Genomic DNA, 17,377 nt, shown 5'->3' on the forward strand with positions numbered 1-17,377 from the left:
CAGCTGCCCCGTTTCCCATCCAGCTCTCTGCTAACAGCCTGAGAAAGGCAGCAGAGGATGGGCCAAGTGCTTGGGTCCATGCACCCACATGGGAGACCTTGAGAAAGCTCCCGGCTCCAGCCTGGTCCAACCTCAGCTATTGCAGCCACCTAGGGTGTGAACCAGCAGACAGAAGAGCTCTCTCTGTCTCTCTTCTCTCAGCAACTTTTTCAAATAAATAAATCTTTGAAAAAAAAAAAAAAAGAAACTGGAAAAGATGTGTCACAGGTATAGAGAACTTTTCATAATACTTTCACATTATTTTAGTAAGTCTGAAATGATTTCAAAGTGAAAACTTAGGGGCCGGTGCTGTGGCGCAGAGTGTTAAAGCCCTGGCCTGAAGCGCTGGCAACCCATATGAGCGCTGGTTCTAGTCCCAGCTGCTCCACTTCTGATCCAGCTCTCTGCTATGGCCTGGGAAAGCAGTAGAAGATGGCCCAAGTCCTTGGGCCCATGCATCCGCATGGGAGACCCTGAAGAAGCTCCTGGATCCTGGCTTTAGATTGGGGCAGCTCGGCTGTTGGGGCCATCTGGGGAGTGAACCAGCGGATGGAAGACCTCTCTCTCTGTCTCCACCTCTCTCTGTAATTCTGTCTTTCAAATAAATAAATCTTTAAAAAAAAAAAAAGTGAAAAGTTAAAAACTTTTTAAATATTTAAGAGAAAAGGAAAAGACCTGTGACCTTGTTATACTCATGATTTTCCCCTATTGGTAACAAGGCAAGAAAGTTAGCCTGCAAAAAAATTGAGGAGCTCTGATTTTTCATGTTGTTGAAATCAGTTTATTCATTGGTGAAGAAAAGCCACTCAAGGTTTTGGTTACTGTTTGTTTCAAAGATTTATTTATTTATTTATTTATTTGAAAGGCAGAGTCACAGAGAGAGAGAGAGACAGATCTTCCATCTGTTGGTTCACTCCCCAAATGGCCACAATGGCTGGGCCAAGCTGAAGCCAAGTTTCCCACATGGGTGCAGGGGCCCAAGCACTTTCCACAGTTTCCCCAGATAATTAGCAGGGAGCTAGATGGGAAGTGGAGCAGCCAGGTCTCAAACCGGCACCTGTATAGGATGCTGGCATCACAGGCAGCAGTTCTGCCTGCTATGCCACAATGCCAGCCCATGCGCAAGGTTTCTGAGCAGAGGAAAAGCATGAAGATAGTTTTGTAGAGTACAAAACATGGCAGCCTTGCTGGAAAGGTCATGAGGAACATGCTGAATAGATTTACAGAAATGAAGATGATGGTAGGTGAGAATCTAGGGAAAGATTATAAGAATTTAGTGACTACATACTATGAGAAAGGACTTGATAGGATTTGGTGCCTGGTTTTGATCATGTGGATTAATGTCTGAAGGATGGAAGGAATGATACCATCGCCAGAACAGAGAATTCTAAACAGCAAGGTTGAGAGGTCAAAGGTAAGATGGAGCCTACTGAAGAAATACAAGCAGCCATACAAACACACTAATGTAATCTGAGATGCAGGGAAAGAACAAGTGAGGGCAGGAGCTCTCTGGCTGTGGGCGCTCTGTTATTATGAGAAGCAGCAGGAAACAGGGGTATCAAACTCACATAATAGTTCAGGAACTGGCATTGTGGCACAGCAGGTCAAGCAACCACTCAGAACATCCTCATTCCATGTCACAGCACCAGTCTGAGCTCTGTTTGAGCAAATGTGCTTGGGAAAGTGGAGGAAGATGAACGAACCAACTGCTCAGGCCCCTCCCAACAAAGTAGGAGACTTGGATGGAATTCTGGGCTCTTGACTTCAGCCTGGGGCGGACCCAGGTGTTGCATTCATTTGGGAGTGAACCAGTGAACAGAAGAAATCTTTTTCTCTCTGATCTCCTTCTTTGTCTTTCCCTTTCTGTCACTCTACCATTCAAGTACATAACATCTTTAATATAAAAAAGAATGGTTCAAACTTGAATTTTTACAAATACCTGAAACACTGAGGTAAATATGATTTTTCATGGTTATATACTGTTTGTAGGCAGGAGGTTAAATATGGAAGAACAACAAAGTACATGGCAGTCAGAAAGGAGAGGGTTTAGTTGAGGCTAAAAGTTTAAGTAAGAGGGTTGGAGGGGACTCTTCTTAGGTATATACAGTATAGAGGGTCAATCCCTCCTGTGTTACAACCTCACACGGACAACCATACTTTTGGGAGTAATTCATAAAGGGTGCAAAGGATCATAAACATTTCAAGTCCCATTTACGAAGTCAATTTTGTGTTTATTCCACAGAAAACAACCCAACATACCTTCCACTCTGTGGAGTATCTCATCACAATTGCTCGGCACTGATTGTTATACTCTGCAATACCCATTTTGGCAACATCCTCTGGTCCTTTGATCCCCAGTGTCTTATCAATTTCATATTCCTGAAAATTTTTTGATAAGCTTGTTAACATTCCTATCAAACTATGGGAACTAAGCAACTCTAGAAAATAGCTTTAAAAATGAGTTCTTAAAAAAAACTGTACAGAGAAAATGAACTATAAATAATGTTATAGAAATGAGGTTAAAAAACTGACATAGTCAAAAGTCTTAATAATTTATTATATGATGAAATATAATAATCTATAAGATCTGGAACAATATAAGGCTAGACGCAAACATACCACAGGTAAACCATGACAATCCCATCCAAATCTTCTGTCTACGTGAAACCCACTCTGGTGAGCATATCTTGTAACTATATCTTTAATTGTCCCTGCAAGTATATGTCCATAGTGAGGCAATCCGGTTGCAAAAGGAGGCCCATCATAGAAGGTAAATCTAACAGAGATAATCAAAACACAATGTTAAAAGACAGCAAGAATTTAGGACATGTTTCTATAGATAGCTCCTGTCACAGTGAAATCTTTAGGGAAAAGAAAACTGGCAAGATTAGGACGTTCACAGATATAATTTAGTAGACTTTTATTAAATGTCTTGCCTTCATATAGGTTACAGTTATGGTAGCACTGGAGAGACTGTCATTAAAACAGCCATTTTATTTATTAGTTCCCTGTAATAGGGCAAGTTATTAATTCAGAGCCTGACCTATCTCATCCGTAAAACAGGACAATAAACACTTATTTCGTAGTTTCTGAGCAAAGACACCTAATGGAAGCAGTGACTAAAGGACTAGTCTTTTAGGTGAATGGACACTAGAGGCAGGAAGTGTAATAGTAATGTTCCACAGGGTACGTACACTTAGGTGTAAGTGCCTCAGTGAGGGTGGTGACTATGATAAAGGTAGAAAGGAAGCTGGTGGTATATAAACTCTATTCGGAGGACCTCTTAAACAGAATCTCCCCTCATAAGAACTCATTCATTCAACATATTGAGTACTCACTATATAGAAAACTGGGAGATCCTGGGACTACAAAGATGAATAAAGTTTCTATTTTAATGGAACTAAGTCTAAGAAATGACTACTATTAAGCACTCTACCTTTACAAAAGAAACTCACATACTTTGGCCTGTGTTTTGATTGCTTTAAGCATTCCTGAAAACAATTAAATTCAGACCAGAACTGCAAAATTTTCTCTTCTTCAGCAGGAAAATTGATGTTTTCTGGAACTTGTTGAACCATTTTGTTGCTGAAAGAGAAAACAAATATACCACTGTCAAAAATAAATCTAAATTAACAGCATACTCTATTATGAAAATGGCTGTATACTTCACTATCTATATTACCCAGTACTTTTAAAATATTAATTTTACTGAGTTAAGATTCACATACGATAAAGTATACACTTTCAATGTATATAAAACAATATATTCATAAAGTTGTATAACCATCACTACTATTTAATTTCAGGACATTTTTAATATTCTACTCCCAAATCCCATAACTATGAGCAGTCTTTCCATATTCTCTCCTGCCCTCGCCCTGGTAACCATTAATCTGTTTTCCTTTTTTTAAGATTTATTTATTGGCCGCTGCTGTGGCACAGTGTGTAAAGCGGCCGCCTGCAGTGCTGGTATCCCATATGGGTGCAGGTTTGATTCCCAGCTGCTCCACTTCCGATCCAGCTCTCTGCTGTGGCCTGGGAAAGCAGTAGAAGATAGCCCAGGTCCTTGGGCCCCTGCACCAGCGTGGGAGACCTGGAAGAAGCTCCTGGCTCCAGGCTTCGGACTGGCACAGCTCTGGCTGTTGCGGCCAATTGGGGAGTGAATCAGTGGATAGAAGACATCTCTCTCTCTCTGCCTCTCCTTCTCTCTGTGTAACTCTGACTTTCAAATAAATAAATAAATCTTTAATAAAAGATTTTTTTCTATTACTTTTTTCTATTATTTAAAAAAAAGATTTTTTTCAAAGATTTATTTATTTGAGAGGTAGAGTTACAGACAGAGGGAAGGGAAGACAGAGAGAAAGGTCTTCTAGCCTCTGGTTTACTCCCCAAATGGCCATAACAGCCAGTGTTGGGCCAGGCCAAAGTAAGGAGCTAGGAAATGTGGATCTCCCACTTATGTGGCAGGGGTCCAAGCACTTGGACAATCTTCTGCTGCTCTCCCTAGGCCATTAGCAGGGAGTTAGAAGCAGCCAGAACGCGAATCAGTGCCCATATGGGATGCTGGTGTCACAGGCAGTGGTTTTACTCGCTAATCTACAACACTGACCCCTACACTTGCCTTTTTAAGAAACTGTCAAAATATTTCCTTTTTTAAAAAATATTTTTAAAGATGTATTTATTTACTTGAAAGAGTTACACCGAAAGAGAAGGAGAGGCAGAGAGTGAGAGAGAGAGAGAGAGAGAGAGCGAGAGAGAGAACAGTCTTCCATCTGCTGGCTCACTCCCCAAATGGCCGAAACTGCTGGAGCCGCGCCAATCGAAGCCAGGAGTCGGGAGCTTCCCCCTGCACAATGATGCAGGAACCCAGTGACTTGGGCCAGCCTCCACTGCCTTCCCAGGCCACAGAAGAGAGCTGGATAAGAAGTGGAGCAGCCGGGCCTCGAACCAGCACCCACATGGGATACTGGCACTGCAGACGGTGGCCTTACCCAGTACGCCACAGCGCCAGTCTCAACTGTCAAAATATTTTCAAAAGTGACTATGCTGTGAATAAGGATTCCAATTTTCCCATATTCTCTCCAACATTCCTTATTATCTATCTTTAGATTATAAACAATCTGGAGGCTGCTAAGAAGTATTTCATTACAGCTTTGATTTGCATTTCCCTCATGAGTAATGATACTGAGCATCTTCCCATGCACTTACTGACTACTTGTATATCTTCTTTTCTTTGGATAAACGTTTGTTCATCCTTCAGCTATTAGTTTGCAGAGTTCTTCAAACAGTCTGGATATAAGTACCTTATCTCATACATGATTTGTAAAAATTTTTTCTCATTCTGTGGGTTATCTTTTAATTTTTTTGGTAGCATTTTCTGAAGCATAAAACCCACCCTCATGGGTCCAAGGACCCAAGCACTTGGGCCATCTTCTGCTGCTTTCCCAGGCACATTAGCAGGCAGCTGGATCAGAAGTGGAGCATCCAGGAATAAAACCAGTGCCCACACGGGATGCCCACACTGCAGGTGGCAGCTTAACCCACGACGCCACAGCACCAGCATCCAAAAAATTATTTTGATGAACTCAATTTATCTATTTTTATTTTGCTGCTTGAGCTTTTTGTGTGAAATCTAATACATCATTAACCAAACCAGGTTGAAAAATTTCAGCTTAGGAGCAGGCATCTGGCATAGCTGTTAAGATGCCACTTGGGCGGCAGTGTTGTGGCACAGTGTGTTAAGATGTCATCTGCAATGCTAGCATCTCCTATGAGCACCAGTTCCAGTTACTGGCTGCTCCATTTCTGATCCAGCTCCCCTTCTGTGCCTGGGAAGACAGCACAAAAGATGGTCCAGGTACTTGGGCCCCTGCAATCCATGTGGGAGTTCCAGGCTCCTGACTTTGGCCTGGTCCAGGCCTGGCTGTTACAGCCATTTGGGAAGTGAACCGGCAATGAAAAATCTCTCTCTCCTCTACTCTGTAACTGCCTTTCAAATAAATAAATTAAAAAAAAAAAAGATGTCACTTGCAGTGTCAGAGTACCTGGGTTTCTACTAGCCAAGCACCCTGCAAATGTGCACCTGAGATGCAGCAGCGATGCCATTCATGTGGGAGCCTGGACTGAATTCCAGGCTGGCCCAGCCCTTGCTGTTATGGACAATCCTCCCCCTCCCCGTGTATATTTCTTTGTTTTTCTGCCTTTCAAATAAAAATAAAAATGTATAATGGCTAATGTGCTAATTAAAAGCCAAAATTTTTAGCTTACATTTAAGTCTATGATCCACTCTGAGTTATTATTATATATGTTATGAGGAAGTGGTACACAGTACTTTCTAAATTATTACAAAATTGTGTCCAAATCACATTCTTCATTATTTTTTAATTACAATATAAAATTCAGTAATGACAGTCAACATGTTTCTAAAAGCAAGGGCGAAAATCTTGGAAACTCAGTCTCATGGTGCTAAAAATTCATTAATAATCTGAAAAAAACACATGTTGAGTAAACTATTCATGTATGAATTTTCTTATAATTACATAACATAAGGTGCTTCTATTAAAATAACCTCATCTTTTTTTTTTTTTTTTTTTAAGATTTATCTATTTATTTGAAGGGCAGAGTGATAAAGAAAAGGAGACAGAAAGGGAGGAATCTTCCATCCACAGGTTCATGGTGGCAACAGCTGGAGCTAGACTAGGCTGAATCCATGAACTCCATCTGAATCTCTCAAAGGGGTGGCAGGGACTCAAGTATTGGGGCCACCATTTGCTGCTCCCCAGTCACTTTAGTAGGGAACTGGATTGGAAGCAGGATAGCTGGGACTTGAATTGGCACTCCAATATGGAATGTGGGCATGTCAAATGGTGGCTTAACCCGCTAAGCCACAGCACCTGCTTCCTCTTCTCTTTTTTTTGACAGGCAGAGTGGATAGTGAGAGAGAGAGACAGAGAGAAAGGTCTTCCTTTGCCGTTGGTTCACCCTCCAATGGCCGCTGCGGCCAGCGCATCTCGCTGATCCGAAGCCAGGAGCCAGGTGCTTCTCCTGGTCTCCCATGCGGGTGCAGGGCCCAAGGACTTGGGCCATCCTCCACTGCCTTCCCGGGCCATAGCAGAGAGCTGGCCTGGAAGAGGGGCAACTGGGATAGAATCCGGCGCCCCAACCGGGACTAGAACCCGGTGTGCCGGTGCCGCAAGGCGGAGGATTAGCCTGTTAAGCCACGGCGCAGGCCTCCTCTTTTCTTTGACGGAAAAAGGTAAAACTTTCAAAAGTCCTTAAAGCTAAAAAATTAAGAATTCCACATTTTAAAGTTTACTACAATGTTCCATTTGATCCTTTTTATTGCTACTCATGGACAAACTATATTTCTGATTTGGTCCCTGATGAAAGAAGTCCTAAAGTGTCTTTCTAACGTTTTGCTAACAACCTCGTGCAGAACCACTTGATCAATCTGAGACTTAACTGCCTAGGGAGTATCCTCAAGCCCCTTCCTCCTGAAATCCTATTTATTCTTACAATTCTAATAACGCTGGTACCATAATTCTAAGCCAACATCAGATTAGAAGACAGGATTGCTAATGAGAGAACAGAAAAGATGGAAAACCTTAAAAACTCAAGAATTACAACAGTCTGGAGTAAATGACCTTAGGAGAAAGGACACCTCACACCTGAACCATTCTTGACAGTACTGAAGGCATCACAGCCTAAGCACAGCAAACAAATCAAGCCATTAAAAAGAAAGGAAAAAATGACTTGTGACAAATAGTGTCTTTCCTATTCTTTCACTGCTATTAGTTTTTTAGATAAAAGAATATCTCTAAATTTTTCACTTTTCTTTAAGGGCTGGAGGCTGTGTGAAGCTTCTTTTTAAAAATTTGGGGAAAAATTTTAAAGGCAGAGGGGTAGGTAGAGAGAGATCGATCTTCTGGCTGCTGGTTCACTCCCCAAATGCCTGCCAACAGCTAGGGCTGAGCCAGGCCAAAGCCATGAGTACACAATTCAATCTGGACCTTCCATATGGGTGGCAGGCACCCAAGTACTTGATCCATCTTCTATTGCCTCCACAGTACACTGAAGGCAGAATAGCCAGAACTCTAATCCAGAATTGTGAGATGGTATGTGGGTATCCCAAGCAGTCTTAACCACTATTCCAAATGCTAGGGAAAATAAGAACATTCAGGCCACGTAATAAACTGAAGTAGCAATTCCAAACAGAGTGCACCATTAAATGGCATTAAGTAGAAGCTGTTTATACCTTCAATTCTTACTACAATCTCCACCTTTTCAACAATGGAAAGAAGTGTTAGACTCCACATTTACTGACATACTTAGACTTTACATTACTGACTTATTAACTGTCCTATTGGTTCAGCAGCTACCTTATTAGAAGCCATTTGAAACTTAGGGGGTTGTACTTGAACACTAACGACCTTTAGATAACTACACGTTCATTTCTGTCATTTCATTTTTTAAAATTTTTATTTAATTATTTGAAGGGAAAAAAGAGACAGAACTTCCATCTGCTTGTTCAACCCCAAATGCCCACAACACTGGGCCAGGCAAGGGCCAAAAGCCCAGAACTCAAAACAGATCTCTCATGAAGGAATTGGGGACCCAAGGACTTGAGCTATCACCTGCTGCCTCCCAGTGGGGTGCAATAGCAGGAAGCTGGAATCAGAAGCAGAGCTGAGACTCAAATCCAGGCACACTGAAATGGGATGCAGGTATCCCAAGCTCCAGCCTAACTGTTGAGCCAAATGCCTACCCTCCATTACTGTCACCTTTAAAAAAAAAAAAAAAAAAAGCCATGAGTACAGAATTCAATTCTTCTTTGAGAAAATAAAACTTACATTTTCTAAGAAGAAAGATTCTAACTTTTACTAAGTTACCTAGGGAGTTTCTACTCTTTAAAAAAAAAATAAAGGTTTATTTATTTATTTGAAAGTCAGAGTTACAGAGAGAGAGGAGAGGCAGAGAGAGAGGTCTTCCGTCCAATGGTTCAATTCAGTTTCTTTCTGTCTCTCTCTCACTGTCTGTAACTCCACCTCTCAAATAAAATTAAAAAAAAAAAAAAAAAAAAAAAAAAGAAAGAAATGCAGACTCATTGGGGCCCGCATTGTGGCACTGCCTATGATGCCAGTATCCCACATGGGCTCCAGTTAGAGTTCTAGCTGTTCCACTTCCTATCCAGCTCTCTGCTACTGCACCTGGGATAGCAGTGGAAGATGGCTCAAATGCTTGATCTTCTGCAACCACAAGGGAGACCCAGAAGAGGCTCCTGACTTTGGTCTGGCAGAGCCCAAGCTGTTGCAGCCATTTGGGAAGTGAACCAGCAGTCCAGCAGTTGGAAGATCTCTTTCTCTCTAACTGCCTTTCAAATAAATGAAATAAATCTAAAAAAGAAAGAAAGAAAGAAAGACAGACAGATAGACTTGCCAGTCCCACCATGGACCTACACTCAAATCCTACTTTTTAATTTTTTTTTTTTTTTAAGAGAGTTGGAGAGATAAGAGATTTGCATCCACTGTTTCCCTCTCCAAATGCCTGTAATGGCCTGGAGACAAAGCAAGAACCTAATCCAGGTTTTCCCACATAAGTAGCAGAACACACTTAAGTCATCATTTCTACTTCCCAGAGTCTATATCAGCAAGAAACTGTAATCAGAAGCTGCCGCAGGAGACTGAACTAACACTAACACACTCCAGAGTGGTACAAAGGCATCTTAACAAGCTTAACTTTTAGACTAAATGCCTCCCCAGAATCTGCATTTTCACAAGATCCCGTGAGGATTGGCAATGTTCTGACAATTTTCAGACACCCATCTGGACCATTTTTCTTCTTTGAGAAAATAAGACTTTTATGTTTTCTAAGAAGAGAGATTCTAACTTTTACTGAGTTACCTAGGGAGTTTCTACTGTTCCCAAGATTAAGAATCACTGCACTATCATGCCAAAAACACAAACCCAGTGTCACATCCTTGGCCGTTCCAGGAAGAAGCATGTTCCAGTGACCGGGCTATGGCGGCTGCTGAAGAGAAACAGCCGCCATGCAAAAATCACAGGATTGCTCTGGCCCATTGCATCCACTAGAGAGCTGTACTTGCACAACAGCCTCCAGCAACCACAGGGCGAGGGGAGAGAAAGTTAATCTTGCCAGGATGCCCACATCTCCCCTTCTTCCTTCTCACTGCAACCCAAGCTCCTTTCTCTTCCCTAGTCCCCAACTCCTTCAGGCCACCTCAGCCTTGACTTCTAGTTCAGCAATCACCACACTACTCTCCTTGACTTCACTTGTGTTTATCTCATGAACTTGTATTTCTTGGAAAAGTATACTGAAACCATATTTTATATAAAATCTCATATTCTTCCCCTTTTAAAAAAATTTATTTAGAGACATAGATCTCCCATCTGCTGGTTTACTTCCCAACTGCCCCCAACAGCCTGGAGCTAGGCCATGCGGAAGCCAGGTATCAGTAGGGGTGGCTCACGTGGGTGGCAGGGACCCAAGTGATCACCTGGCTGCCTTCCAGTGTATGCATTAGTAGGAAGTGGGATTCAGGAATGGAGCCAGAACTCAACTGCAGGCATTGTGCAGGTTTCACAAGCAGCAGCTTAAACACTAGGCCAAACATCTGCCCCAACAATCTCCCCTTTTAACTATATTACAACAGTGATTCCGTTATTCCTCCCACTTACCTAGGCATGACACCTCTGAGACACCCCTGATACTCAGATGAACAGCATAACCGATTAATCACCGAATCATGTGGGTCCTACCTCTAAGTTTCTCTACTCACTATTTTTCATTGCCAGGTCTTTGTAACTTTTTACATTAAGTCAAATTTAACTTCAAGGTGGGTGCACCTCAAGCCTTTTCCCAACTTAGTCACAGCCTATTAACATACCAATGGCATAGAAAAATGTACAACACATGCATAAGTGTACAAGATATTCCCGGAAAATAACTGAAAACAACTTCCATGATGACCAACGTAAATTATGGAATTTTAATACAATAAATATCATGTGTCATTAAAAATAAGCTGGTATGTACAAATATATAAATTGTCTGCATATACTGAGGGGGAAAAATAGAGCAAGCTGGTTTCCTGTTACATGTGCTGCATTGTTTTCAAAAGCCGTCTACTCATTTCAAACACCACCTCACTTAAAAAGGCAACCACAAATCCATAATGCAGGAAGCTAGGTGCCACTTCCACCTGCTAGTCACACACATTCCAAACTGCAGCGAAGGCAGCGACTCCCCATCTCCTAAATCAACTCTTTCAAATTCTGCAGTATCCTGGCTTCTTTCCCCAGCTCCTACTCATCCTCAAGCTTTCAAGTCCTCCCGGACATAAGTGCACTTGGCGTCCGCAGTATCAGACCGTGTGTGAGCCCAGGAGCAGGCCGCCCCACGGGAAGCAGGAATGGAGAGCCTGGCCTTGGTTTGCTCCTAAGAATACCTAGACTTGGCAGGAGCCTTGCCCATCGACTGGACTTCTCCAGTGTGCTCCATATCCCTGAATTCTCACAACCACCAGGGCTCAAGGGCCACCACGGACTCGGCGCACACCTGAGTAATTTTTGAAGGTTGTGGTCCCCGGCCCAAGGAGTCAGCCAGGGATTCAAGCTCAGTTCTGGCTTTCGCAGCACCACCTTGGATCGCCTCCCAATCTTCGCCCTTGGAAAGAATCACATATACGCGACCAACACCCTATGAACCCTCAAGAAACGTGATCTTTCTTTAAAAACAATTAAATAAAACGTGCCCTACGGTCTCTGGGTTGTAAAGTGTGCGCGATCTCTGCCTCCGCGGGCAGGACTCGGCGCACTCCTAGAGCCTGCAGGCAGGGCCATGAGCACTCCAGGGGCCCTGCGGACTTGGCGCACCCGAAGAACCCTGCCGGCAGGACTATGGACGCCCGAAGGCCCAGCAAGCAGGACCCGGAGCACCCGAGGGGCCCAGCATACCTGGAGAGCCCCACGGGCCGGCAAGCCCAGAAAGAAACCCCTGTCCACGCCGCGGCCCGGTGCTCTAAGGTGATGCAACCCCCTCCCAGTGGGCAGCGCAGAGGCCGGCTCCGCACTGGCGAATCAGCGCGCGCCGCCTGATACCCGCCAACAAGCCGGGCGCCGATTGACTTTCCTGGGTCCCAGCCACGCCCACTCGCCAAGGCCTGAGCCGCTGCGCATGCTGGGAACGCGGATCCGCGCCTGGGAGGAGTGCAGTGGAGGTTCCTAGACTAGCCGGGGTGGGCACCGGGTGTTCAGTATTAGAACTTCTGTGTGTGTGTGTGTGTGTGTGTTGGGGGGAGCACTTGCTCGTTATTTTGTGTGTGTTGTCTAACTGACATTTAAGATCTATACCTTATCTCCAATGTAGAAGACACCTAAACCTGTGCCCCTCAGTACTTAGGCTTCCGGAGCAGTGGTTTCCATGTTGGGAAGCGAATTCTGACCGCTTTTCCTGTGGTAAATGGCAATACAAGGGAAGGTAGGGCCTGAAAACCAGCTTTAAAAATGTTATTGTACTTTAAAATGTTTCCTGTAATAAAAAACATTTGCTTACTTATTGTCATTGTTGGGCTTCTGCCCGACACCATCCAGACCTGTTAAAAACGCAATCTGGAATTTGGCACCAGGGCCTATGAAGGAATTTTGAGCTCCAACAAACTCAGGGTAGTTCTGAATTAAAATACTTGTTCTACGTAAAGGGACGGCATAGGTAGACAGCACCTCCTTATTAAGGAGGAACATTGTGATAGCCACTTAGCATTTATTCAACAGTTATTTGTAGTGTAGGTCCTACTATATGTCAAGGATTAGAGTGGTTTGTTGTCCTCCATCAGAGGTTACTTTTCTCCCTTGAGCAAATTATGTATTTAGTAGATGCTATTCAAGTTTTTGTGTTCCTGAAGTTGCCACTTTGTTCAGTGCCATCTTTTTTAAAGAAGTATTTATTTATTTATTTTATTTTGACAGGCAGAGTGGACAGTGTGAGAGAGAAACAGTCTTCCTTTGGCATTGGTTCACCCCGCAATGGCCACTGCGGCCAGTGCGCTGCAGCCGGTGCACCGCGCTGATCCGAAGGCAGGAACCAGGTGCTTCCTCCTGGTCTCCCATGCGGGTGCAGGGCCCAAGAACTTGTGCCATCCTCCACTGCACTCCCGGGCCATAGCAGAGAGCTGGACTGGAAGAGGAGCAACCGGGACAGAATCCGGCACTCCCACCAGGACTAGAACCCCGTGTGGCGGCGCCGCAGGCGGAAGATTAGCCTATTGAGCCTCGGCGCTGGCCAGTATTTATTTATTTTAAAGTCAGGGAGAAATAGAGATCTTCCATCCACTGGTTCACTCTCTAGAAGTCCTCCAACAGCCAGCATCCAGGAGCTTCTTCTGGGTCTTCCATGTGGGTGCAGGGGCCCAAACAGTTGGGCTGTCTTCCTCTGCTTTCCCAGTTCCCAGGGAACTGAATCTTAAGTGGGGCAGCCAGGACTTGGACCAGTGCTCATATTGGATGCTGGTATAACAGGAGGCAGCTTTACCCACTACGCCACAACACTGGCCCCTGTTCAGTATTTGTTTATTCAGGGGTCGGCGCTTTGGCTTAGGTGGGTTTAAACTGCAGCCTGCAGCACCAGCATCTCATATGGGCACTGGCTGTTCCAGCTGTTACACTTCCAACACAGCTCCCTGCTAATGTGCCTGGGAAAGCACTGGAAGATGGCCAAGCACTTGGGTCCCTGCACCCATATGGGAGACCAGGAAGGGGCTCCTGGCGCCAGTCTTTGCGTCCATTTGAGGAGTAAACCAGCTGATGGAAGTCCTTTCTCTCTCTCCCTCTGTAAATGTCTCACAACTAAGTCTGTCCTTAATGTGTTGTTCAATGTGTATTGATGCTGTGGCTGGTACTCAAACAGTATTTTGCACTTTATGTTTCTGTGTGGGTGCAAACTGTTGAAGTCTCTATTTAATGTATACTGAATTGATCTCCTGTATATAAAGAGAATTGAAGGTGAATCTTGATGTGAATGGAGTGGAGAGGGAGCGGGAGGTGGGAGGGTTGCGGGTGGGAGGGAAGTTGTGGGGGAGAAAAGGCCATTGTAATCAATGAGCTGTACTTTGGAAATTTATATTTATTAAATAAAAGTGAAAAAAAAATAAAATGCACCAGGAAAAATTGGTGAGGTAGACTGACAAGTCTGATGATTTAAAAATTGGATTGAGAAATATTTCATAATACTGTTGGAAGGTGTGTTGTCTAGAAAAGTTAATCAAATGAAAGAAATATTCCTGAAAAATTTAACTGTGTTCAAAATATATCACTTGAAGAGCTGAACCATATTTTTTGCAGAAAAACTGAAAATCCAAGAAATCAGGTAACCATATTAAGTAGAAAGATGGAGATAAATATCAGAGGAAACAAAAAATTGTTGAGGGGCCAATGCTGTGGCATAGCAGTTAAAGCTGCTACCTGTTCATCCCACATGGCCACCGGTTCTAGTCCCAGCTGCTCCTCTTCTGATCCAGCTCTCTGCTATGGCCTGGGAAAGCAGTAGATGGTGGTCTAAGTCCTTGGGCCCCTGCACCCACATGGGAGACCTGGAAGAAGTTCCTGGCTTCAGATCGGCCCAGCTCCTGCCATTGTGGCCATTAGGGGCATGAACTAGCAGATGGAAGACCTCTCTCTGCCTCTCAAATAAACTGATAAAAAAAAAAAAAAATTGTGGAAGGTGATTTTATTAAGGGAGCAGGAATTGGGGGTGGGAAATGCCATTTTATGGCACTCATTTGCTTTGAAGACAGGTGTGACTTCTAAATATGGGTACAAATTCTTTGACATTCCTCCCACTGAGAAATGAGGTTGTATCTGTATTGACCTGTAGAATACTGTGGAGTGCAAGTGACTAGTCAGCTTCTGGGCTCCAGCCTTGGAGATCGGCTGCATCAGCTTTCTGCCTGTGAGAACGGCTGCTCCTAGTTGCCAAGCTGTAAGCCCAGGGACAGGCTGTGTGGGTGAGCCATCTGAGAAGTGGGTCTTCTAGCCCAGCTGAGCCTGTCCAATGACACCATAGAGTAGATAAGCAGTCCTCATTTGTGAGCAAATTAATGATCGTTACTGGGATGATTTGCTACAGAGCAATAGATTAAGAAGTTAAAAATGTAATCTGTATCAAGAAAAGGTGGAACTTTGGGATTATTTATCCTGTTGAGTGGTTATTCCCATTCTGTTTGAAGTCTCAGAAACACAGGGATCCAGGATTCTTCTTCAGGATACTTAGTTCCTTTTACCCTAATTTATTTCAAAAAACATACACAATACAGAAAGTTCATGGCAAAAGAACATTCTTTTATTTTCATTTGTCCATGAATTTCCTGTAGTACTTTTTGTTTTGTTTTGTTTTGTTTTAAATTGACAGAGTTATAGCCAGTGAGAGAGACAGAAAGGTCTTCCTTCCATTGGTTCATTCCCCAAATGGCCACCATGGCCGGCGCTGTGCTGATCCGAAGCCAGGAGCCAGGTGCTTCTTCCTGGTCTCCCATGCGGGTGCAGGGCCCAAACACTTGGGCCATCCTCCACTGCCTTCCCAGGCCACAGCAGAGCTGGACTGGAAGAGGAGCAACCAGGACTAGAACCCTCTTGGATCTTACATTCATGCAAGATGTAAACCAATACTAAAATAATTTCAGTATACACTTGATAGCTCAATGATATTCCCTTACACTGCCTATGTAACACTACTTTATGCATAGCTTATTTTGTTTATTTTTTAAAGATTATATATTTATTTATTTGAGCGGTAGAGCTACAGTGAGAGGGAGAGACAGAAAGGTCTTTCATCTGCTGGTTAACTCCCCAAATGGCCACAACTGCCAGAGCTGTGCCGATCCAAACCCAGGAGCTTCTTCCAGTCTTCCACATGGCTGCAGGGGCCCAAGGACTTGGGCCATCTTCTACTGCTTTCCCAGGCCATAGCAGAGAGCTGAATTGGAAAAGGAGCAGCCGGGACTCTAACCAGGGCCCATATGGGATGCTGGCACTATAGGCAGAGGGTTAACCTACTATGCTACAGCGCTGACCCCAGAGCTTATTTTGATAGGAGGCATATCTATCTCGAATCCTAGCCATGTTGGCTTATATAACAAAATAAATCTATTTCCCTGTCTAGACTTGGGGTCCTAATTATTGGCTACCTACCTGTTACTTCGTATTTGCCATGCTTTGAATAGGATGAGGCTCCAGAATGCATGTTTAAATCTCAAACTCATAAATTGACAGCACTGAGGATAGAAACAATTCAATTATGGTGTTTAAGAGGTAAGCCTAATGGGAGGTCCTTATGTCAATGGATGTGCCCTCAACAGGTTGCTTTTTAAAGAAATTTTTTAAAATTTATTTATTTGACAGAGTTACAGACAGTGAGAGAGATAGAGAGAAAGGTCTTCCTTCCGTTGGTTCACTCCCCTAATGGCCGCCATGCTGGCACTGTGCCGATCCAAAGCCAGGAGCCAGGGGCCCCTTCCTGGTCTCCCATGAGGGTACAGGGACCCAAGCACTTGGGCCATCCTCCACTGCCCTCCCGAGCCACAGCAGAGAGCTGCACTGGAAGAGGACCAACTAGAACCCGGTGCCCATATGGGATACCGGCAACGCAGGTGGAGGATTAACCAAGTGAGCCACACCGCCAGCCCCTAAAAATTTCTTAAAAATATTTATTTACTTATTTGAGAGGCAGAGTTACAGACACAGAGAAGTCTTCCATCTGCTGGCTTACTCCCTGAAGGGCCACAATGGCCAGAGTTGGGCCTATCTGAAGCCAGGAGCCAGGAGCTTCTTCTGGGTCCCACACAAGGGTGCAGGGGCCCAAGGACTTGGGACATCTGCTTCTTTCCCAGGCCATAGCAGAGAGCTGGATCAGAAGAGGAGCAGCCAGGACTTGAACGGGTACCCAAATGGGATGCTGGCGCTGCAGGTGGAGGTTTAACCTACATCGTGTGTTGGCCTCTCTTTATTTATTTTTTATTTATTTGAAAGGCAGAGTTAGAGAACGATCTTCCATCTGCTGGTTTACTCCCCAAATGGCCACAATGGCCTCACATAGCCCCAGCTGAAGCCAGGAGCCCAAAGCTGCTCCTGGATCTCCCGTGGGCGCAGGGGCCCAAGCACTTGAGCCATCTTCCACTGCCTTCCCGTACACATTAACAGGGAGCTGGATTGGAAGCGGAGCAGCAACACCTCAAACTGGTACCCTTACGGGATGCTGATCACGCAGATGGTGGCTTAACCTGCTATGCCACAATGCCAGCCCCAGAAGGTAGCTCTTATAAGAGGGTTGG

The 17,377-nt window shown here is 44.2% G+C and overlaps 1 protein-coding gene and 1 non-coding gene across 3 annotated transcripts in view; both read right to left on the bottom strand.

The window, feature by feature from the left end:
* IARS1 (isoleucyl-tRNA synthetase 1) overlaps positions 1–12,094 on the bottom strand; it is an 85,709-nt gene extending 73,615 nt beyond the window's left edge. The window contains exons 1-5 of one of the 2 annotated variants that reach the window (XM_062208486.1): positions 12,012–12,077; positions 11,614–11,721; positions 3,499–3,624; positions 2,659–2,815; positions 2,299–2,418 (exon numbers count right to left, since the gene is read on the bottom strand). In XM_062208486.1, coding sequence (XP_062064470.1) covers positions 2,299–2,418; positions 2,659–2,815; positions 3,499–3,617 — 396 coding nt within the window. In that variant the 5' untranslated portion in view covers positions 3,618–3,624; positions 11,614–11,721; positions 12,012–12,077. Of the gene's footprint in view, positions 1–2,298; positions 2,419–2,658; positions 2,816–3,498; positions 3,625–11,613; positions 11,722–12,011 lie in introns of both variants that reach the window. The other variant, XM_062208485.1, reaches the window with a different exon arrangement.
* On the bottom strand, positions 10,035–10,167 carry LOC133772113 (small nucleolar RNA SNORA84). The gene has a single exon (XR_009867738.1). It is a non-coding gene; the product is annotated as a small nucleolar RNA SNORA84 (small nucleolar RNA).
* Positions 12,095–17,377: the final 5,283 nt, after the last annotated feature.

The sequence above is a fragment of the Lepus europaeus genome, chromosome 12 (genome assembly GCF_033115175.1).
Source record: "Lepus europaeus isolate LE1 chromosome 12, mLepTim1.pri, whole genome shotgun sequence".
NCBI classification, from domain to species: Eukaryota; Metazoa; Chordata; class Mammalia; order Lagomorpha; family Leporidae; genus Lepus; species Lepus europaeus.